The 7,993-nt window shown below is 48.1% G+C and overlaps 1 protein-coding gene across 3 annotated transcripts; it reads left to right on the plus strand.

Moving 5' to 3' along the window:
• Positions 1-6,883, plus strand: LOC118081399 (gastrula zinc finger protein XlCGF49.1-like). 3 transcript variants are annotated; one of them, XM_060268841.1, is made up of 3 exons: positions 1-300; positions 3,936-4,019; positions 5,244-6,883. In XM_060268841.1, the coding sequence occupies exon 3, from the start codon at positions 5,888-5,890 to the stop codon at positions 6,629-6,631; it is 744 nt and encodes a 247-aa protein (XP_060124824.1). In that variant the 5' UTR covers positions 1-300; positions 3,936-4,019; positions 5,244-5,887; the 3' UTR covers positions 6,632-6,883. The 3 variants fall into 3 exon arrangements, with proteins under 3 accessions (XP_060124824.1, XP_060124827.1, XP_034963799.2); XM_060268844.1 differs by having other exon boundaries at positions 5,284-6,883; XM_035107908.2 differs by having other exon boundaries at positions 5,856-6,883.
• The last annotated feature ends 1,110 nt before the right edge of the window (positions 6,884-7,993 follow it).

Here is a 7,993-nt window from a genome sequence, read left to right on the forward strand (position 1 = left end):
GCAGGAGGCCAAAGGCAGCGCCATCACTTCCTGTTTCCATTCGAACACAGGCAAGGGCTGCTCTGCGAACGTAGCTCTAGAGACGCGCGCGTTCAACAAGGAGCCCGAAGTGTCTGTAGGTCGGAAGTTTCCAGGCGGCCAAAAGGACCCCTTGAAACGTGGGAGGTTTTCCGACGGGGAGGAGGGGTGTTGGTTGACTAACCCCTCCCCCCACTCCCATACTCCGCTTTATATTGCGGGGGAACAGCGAGCAACCGGAACAGCGAGCAAGGGAGGCGGAGGACCAGAGAGGACAAAGAGGTAAAGAGGCTGCGTGGGGAAAGTGAGCAATTGTGGGGTGGGGTGGAAGGGGGAGAGAAAAAGACAGAGACCCCTCTCGGAAACAGAGCCATAACTATGGGGGTGGGGCTAGCCGGGTGTTGTTTTTTCCACCAGGTGACGCCTCCAGCAGGGCACCTTTGAGGATGTCTTTGTGTGGACGCAAAGGTCCCAAACTGGGTCTTTGAATCGGGTGACATAAAGCCAAGTTTCATCCCTGCCCCCCCAAAAGCCCCTCTCCTGCGCCTCATAAGCAGGGGCTCTGATCCCCGCCATCCAGCTGCGAAGTGGGGGCCCAACACCTGCAGGGTTTGCGTGGCACGATCTCCTTTGGAGCCTCCCCCCACCACCCGTGTTTCTTTTTCCTGGGTGTCCAGGAGCTGCTCAGGGCCCCCGATCCATGCAACCCAGCTGCGCCCTCCCCACCAAGGGGGTCCCTACGAGACCCCTATTCCCAAGCAGCCTTGGATTTTATCCCAGGACCCAAACATGATGCCCTCTGCCACCCGTTCCCCCCTGGCAGGAATCCCTCGAGGGCTCCTGCGCCTTGATGGAGAGACGGAGTCCACGAAACGGTTAAAGGAAGTGAAATAGGCCTGGATAGAGACCCCCCTCCCTCTCCCCCCTCCCTGCTAGCCTTTGGAGGCCCCTCCAGATGGAGAGGTTGGTGCGCCCACCGCCCACCCGGGAGAGATTCAGTGCAGAGGGCGAGGGTGAGCGGGGTCAAGGGGGGGGTTTCTGGGCGCAGTGGAGACTGTGGGAAGGAGGGAGGTGGGCAGAGGAAACTGGGGGCCTGAAGGAGGAATGGCAGCATCCCTGGGAGATGGAAGCCCAGCTGGGGAGGGAGGGAGGGAGAGAGAGAGAGAGAGAGAGAGAGAGAGAGAGAATGAATCTTCCTTTTGGAGAGATGTCTCCATCTCCATCCTTGGGCGTTGGAGGAGGAATCTCTGGTGGGTCTGCCTTGGCTTCTCCCTCCTGCCCAGGAATCTGCCACTCTTTCAAGTTGAACTAAAAACTGGGAAACACGTGACCAAATTCAAACGAACAGAATGTATTTACAACATATGTAATATAAAAAACAAGACTAGAGACTGAGCATAAATATGATTCACATGAAACACAAATTCTATAGGTCTCTGTTGATATGAATAGAACCAAAAGGCAAAAAGTCATTCAATAAGAAACAAGCTGAAACAAGGAACACAGAGGTTTGATATCCAATTATCGCCCTGTCTCAAATCTCCCATACTTGGGTAAGATAATTGAAAGAGCGGTTGCCGAACAGCTTGGTAGGTTTCTGGATGAAACATCGGCTTTAGATCCATTCCAGTCCGGCTTTCGTCCTGGCCACGGGACCGAGACAACACTGGTCGCCCTAACAGACAACCTCCGTAAACAGCTGGATCAAGGCGGGTCGGGGCTGCTGATTCTTCTAGACTTGTCAGCCGCCTTCAACATGATCGATTATGAGCTTTTAGACCACCGCCTTGACGACTGGGCACAGTCCAACAATGGGTGCGTTCCTTTATCTCAGGTTGGGGACAGAGGGTGGTGCTAGGGAGGGGGTTGTCGCCGCGGCACTCCTTGGTGTGTGGAGTCCTGCAAGGTGCAATCCTTTCCCCGATGCTTTTTAATATCTTCATGCGCCCCCTCGCCCAGATTGTCCGGAGTTTTGGGCTGGGATGTCATCAATATGCTGATGACACCCAGATTTATCTGTTGATGGACGACCGTCCTGCCTTGGCCCCGTACACACTGACCAAGTGCTTGGAAGCTGTGGCTGGATGGCTACGTGGGAGTCGGTTGAATCTAAATCCTTTGAAGACAGAGGTCCTCTGGCTGGGTCGGGGTGACATGGGTCGGGGGGGGGGGCTAACTTCCATCTTTTGCTGGGGCTCAATTGGTGTCAGCCCCTTCTGTCAAGAGCTTGGGAGTAACCTTGGATGCCTCCCTTTCCATGGAGGCGCAGGTTGCAACCACAGCCAAGGTGGCAATTTTCCATCTCTGGAACTGCATTAAGCAGTTGGTCCCCTACCTTTCTCAACCTGATCTGGCCACAGTGATCCATGCGATGGCCACCTCTAGGCTTGATTATTGTAACTCGCTCTACGCGGGGCTGCCCTTGAAACTGACCCGGAAACTCCAGCGGCTGCAGAATGCCGTGGCGAGACTCCTTACAGGGTCCCAGCCGTGGGATCACATTCATCCAGTGCTTTACAAGCTACACTGGCTCCCGGTGGAGTACAGGATCAGGTTTAAGGTGCTGGTTTTGACCTTTAAAGCCTTATGCGGCTTAGGACCCTTGTACCTACGGGACCGCCTCTCCCAGTATGCCCCGCAGAGGACATTAAGGTCCACAAATAATAACATACTGGAGATCCCGAGTCACAAGGTGGTTAGACTGGCCTCGACCAGGACCAGGGCCTTCTCAGTACTGGCCCCGACCTGGTGGAACACTGTCTCAGGAGACTAGGGCACTGCGGGATTTGTCATATTTTCGTAGGGCCTGCAAGAAAGAGCTGTTCCGCTTGGCCTTTGGTCTGACGCAGTCTGACCCCGGGGTTACCCTCCCCTAAGGTTTTATCTTATAATGGTTTTATCTCACTTGTAGATTTCTAATTTTAAAATTGAATTTAACATTGTATTAATCTGCATTTTAATTGAATTGTTTCTTTTTTACTTGCGTTGATATTTTTGCTGTTAGCTGCCCTGAACCCGGTCTTGACTGGGAAGGGCGGGGTATAAATATTATTATTATTTGTTCTTACTCTTTTAGATGCCTTATAAGGGGGGGAGGGTGTTCCACTGATTCCACCCTTTCCTTCCTGGAAGCTCCTCCCCGTTGATCCTCGCAAACTACTGCATTGCCTGCTGTGGGCTGAATTATACCAGGTCAAACCATTGCTCCACCTTGGAGAGGAGAAGAGAGAAAAAGCTGGAAGGTCCTGAGAGGGAGGAGGGAGGAGGAGGCCTTCTCCAAAGTGGCTCTTTGCTTCTGGAATCCCCTCCCAGGAAGTAGCCAGAGACCTTTCCTCTCTCTCAGGCTTCCATTGCACTGCATGGTTAATCGATGATGATTAGGGGGGAAGGATGCTATAGAAAGGCTTTCAGGGTTTATCTATAAGAATATCCTGAAGGCATTTCTATTACTTTTATTTTTTTGTAGGAAATGTCAGAGTGAGTTACAAATGGAGATACAATCTATCAGCATCCAAAGATAGTAAATCCATGAGCCGTCCCAGTCTGGGGCATTTTCATGATAGACAATACCTGTGGCTGGATGCTCTACACCCAGGGCTGTGAATCTGCAGGCCAGGAATTGCCAGTGTTATAGGCAAGGGGTGTGAGCTTGCCAAATTTACAGACAGTATGTGAGTGAGAATTCCAAAATAACTATGTAAAATCTACGGAGAGACTCGCAGGATAATGGAGATGCGAGTATTCCTGGTCCAGAGTCGACATCCTCAGCCTGCAGCCCACAAATGCTGAGACCATAATATTTTATTAGCCCTTAACAGGACACCAGATGCTTTCTTATACTTTATTCAACAGATGAATATTTTTGAATGCTTTTACAGTGACATAAATAGCACTTCCGTTTTACTTATTCCACACAGGAGAGGCTCTGATCTGAAAGTCTGAGCTCAACTCCTCCCTTGAAACAGAAAAATACAGAGACTTTGTCCTGGACCAATTGAGAGGTATGTCCTTCCTCTTACCTGGGAGACTGTATCTTTGCAGGTCCTGTTTCAGTTTGTGGGAACTTAAGAAATGTCCTGCTGGATTAGGATCAGAGCCCACCTCATCCAGCATCCTCTTCCCACTAGGACCAGATAAGGAGACACCCCCCCCCCCGCAGGGCCAACAGCTCTTTCCCTACTCAGGATTCCCAGCACCCGGGATTCAGATGAATAATTCCTCTGTAGGGGAGGGGGAACTAATAGCTGGGAACTGAAGGACTGCTACTGAAATGGTGGGTGGTTCTGAGAAGGTGGACGCAATGGAGCCGCCTCAGGAAGTAAATGGTGCAGGATTAGGGAATGTGTCCAGTTGCTTGGAGTGTAGTTAGCTGAGTGCAGGGTAGGGACCAATGTTGGACGAAGGTGCCCTATATGTCCCCCACGAGAGGTACTACCTCTGCCCCAACAACCCATGACATAATTTGTTGTTGTTGTTTAGCCGTTTAGTCGTGTCCGACTCTTCATGACCCCATGGACCAGAGCACGCCAGGCACTCCTGTCTTCTACTGCCTCCCGCAGTTTGGTTAAACTCATGTTTGTAGCTTTGAGAACACTGAGTGCTCACTGGAAGGACAGATCCTGAAGCTGAGGCTCCAATACTTTGGCCACCTTATGAGAAGAGAAGACTCCCTGGAAAAGACCCTGATGTTGGGAAAGATGGAGGGCACTAGGAGAAGGGGACGACAGAGGATGAGATGGTTGGGCAGTGTTCTCGAAGCCACCAACATGAGTCTGACCCAACTGCCGGAGGCAGTGGAAGACAGGAGAGCCTGGCCGTGCTCTAGTCCATGGGGTCATGAAGAGTTGGACACGACTAAATGACTAAACAACAACAACAACATATATCCAAAGTTGAAGTTTCCATTAAGTACAGTTATGCAGGGTGAGTCTTTAAAAGATGCCCCGTGGATACAGAGTACTCATGTTCCACGGGGCTCTTTTAAAAGACTCACCCTGTATATTGTCATTTAATATTGAGCTTCTTCAGTGCCATACATATTCCCCATTGAACCATAGGTGGTACACCCAGGAATCCTGGAGCACCCACTCCAAAGCAGAAAGGAAAGTGAGAGAGGCCTGCACAGAGAATTTCCACTAGGATACTCCAGTGTCACAAGCTGAACATGAGATCAGGTGGCACATCATAATTATAAACAATAATTGGGGTGGGTGTTTCAATTTCAGATTCCCGAAATTGAAACCTGCTTTCCTTCTGCACCTCCAGCAATTCCCATGCAATGCAAGGCTGAGAAAGGGAGGTCCAGATCCAAGAACATTTTCCTTCCAGCCGTCCCCAAGCACCAACCCTTACCAGACAGACCCATACCACAGCCCCTGGAAAAGACTCAGACCTGGGTCTTCCAAGATGGTTACCAAGGACCTCCTGAGGTGAAAGGGACTGTGCAGGCGATTAATAAACATCTAGAGGTCAAAGGGGTTAAAATGTAGCCCAGGAGATGGAGGATTATCATGCAAGGCAGAGGATGAAAAATGGCATTCGGAATGCTGAAGCTGAGAAATAGAGGGAAGGTTGATGGACAGAGAGCGCCTGCCTTCCCTGCGAGAAATTATTTTCCTTAAAAAGGCTATTCTGCAGCAAACAGTTTTCTAATATCATGCTGTTTTCATAAGGATTATGAAAGGTGCATGATACATTACTATTATTTAACATTAATCTCCTTTTCATTTCCTAAACATGTGGGACATAGGGAGGATGTGGGGGATGTATAAGATGTTAAAATAAGACAATATGCTAATTGCACTTGATTTGTGTCACATTCCTTAAAACACCTACAGGATTCTATTTTCCTGCCACTCTAAAGCAGGTGATGGAGAAGAAAGTCAGAATTCTGACTGCAGATCAACAAACTCACACAGGGAAGAAACCATTTAAATGCATGGAGTGTGGAAAGCAGTTCACTTATAGTGGAAATCTTAGAAAACATAAACGAATTCACACAGGGGTTAAACCATTTAAATGTTTGGAGTGTGGAAAGAGCTTCAGTCAGAATGGAAACCTAAGACAACACCAACGAACTCACACAGGGGAGAAACCCTTTAAATGCGTGGAATGTGGAAAGAGCTTCGGTGAAAGTGGGACACTTAGAAAACATCAACAGATTCACACAGGGGAGAAACCATTTAAATGTATGGAGTGCGGGAAGAGCTTCATTGAAAGTGGGACACTTAGAAAACACCAGCGGACTCACACAGGGGAGAAACCATTTAAATGTATGGAGTGTGGAAAGAGCTTCAGTCAGAAGGGAAACCTTAGAGAACATCAACGAACTCACACCGGGGATAAACCATTTAAATGCATAGAGTGTGGGAAAAGCTTCACGTTTAGTTCAGCATTCAGACAACACCAACGGACTCACACAAGGGAAAAACCATTGAAATGTGGAAAGATCTTCCCTGATACTGGAAATCTTAGAGAACATCAACAAACTCACACAGGGGGGAAACCATTTAAATGTATGGAATGTGGAAAGGCCTTCAGTCAAAAAAGAAACCTTAGACAACATAAACAAACTCACATGGGAAAGAAACCACACAGGGATAAAACCCTTTAAATACAGAGTGTGGACAAATCTTCGCTGTTGGTGGAACACTGTGAATATATCAATGGACTCACAGAGGGGGGAAACCATTCAAATGTATGGAATGCAGAAAGAGCTTCACTTAAAGTGGATCACTTAGAAAACATCAACAGACTCTCAGAGGCGAGAAATCATTTGTATGTCTGGAGTGTAAAACATATGTTAAATGTATAGAAGTCTATGTGATGTTCTGGTATTTGTATATAAACTGGTACATATTTGTCATTGTTGTCGTTGTTGTTGTTGTTGTTGTATTTCTACCCTGCCCATCTGCCTGGGTTCCCCCAGCCACTCTGGGCAGTTTACAGCATATTTAAAATATGCAGATAATAATAATAATAATAATAATAATAATAATAATAATAATAATAATAATTTATTATTTATACCCCGCCCATCTGGCCGGGTTCCCCCAGCCACTCTGGGCGGCTTCCAAAAAAACAAATTCTAAAATACAGAAATCCATCAAACATTAAAAGCTTCCCTAAACAGGGCACGTCTTACAATAGTAGGTATAATATAAGATGCAATGTAATGTTAGGAAGGGGGAGAGTGTGAATCTGGAGTGCTGGTGGTGATTTTTGGTCTTTGGTAGAGAAAGTTGGAAGGATTATTAAGATAGGAACAGCCGCATTACTTCCATTGTTGTAATCGCAATAAAGGAACAAGGAAGACTCAGAGTATCTTATATGCAGAGAGTAATCCTGAAGCCCTCTTGTATTGTTTATATTTCATAAATTAATTGTCTAATAAATAAAACAAGAATATTGGGCAGGGGTCCATCTCACTAGTGCTCTGTTGTAACAGGTTCATGATAATCATGTTCGACTGGTGGAAAGTTGAGAGCTCTGGGCACTTCCTCAGAAGTAGTGTGAGTCCCCTCGTGGGTTTTTAGTGGAGGTAAAAGGTAAAGGATCCCTGGACGGTTAAGTCCAGTTGAATCTGACAATGGGGTGCAGAACTCATCTCTGCTTTCAGGCCGAGGGAGCCGGCGTTTGCCCACAGACAGATTGCCGGGTCATGTGGCCAGCATGGCTAAACCGTGACGGAAGCCAGAGCGCACGGAAATGCCATTTACATTTACCAGTAGAAGAATGACAGCTGGTGGGGGGGTCATCCCTGCACCCACCAATACACATTTTGGTTAATCCTGTGAATTTAGGAAGAACGCCACCCCACCCACCCCCAAAAGGGGACAGCTCTCTAACCAGCACCCTGTACCCTCTTGCACATCTCGGGCATTGGACCTGGTGACCTCTCACCACGGAAGTGAGAGGGGAAGGCCTAGCAGCCTCTTGGGTAAGAGGACATTTCTAGTTCACACACACACACACA

Source organism: Zootoca vivipara, chromosome 2 (assembly GCF_963506605.1).
Source record: "Zootoca vivipara chromosome 2, rZooViv1.1, whole genome shotgun sequence".
In the NCBI taxonomy this organism is placed as follows: Eukaryota; Metazoa; Chordata; class Lepidosauria; order Squamata; family Lacertidae; genus Zootoca; species Zootoca vivipara.

Excerpts from the sequence above, each read along its gene's own strand:
- LOC118081399 (XM_060268841.1), top strand. The coding sequence starts at position 5,888 with ATGGAGAAGAAAGTCAGAATTCTGACTGCAGATCAACAAACTCACACA.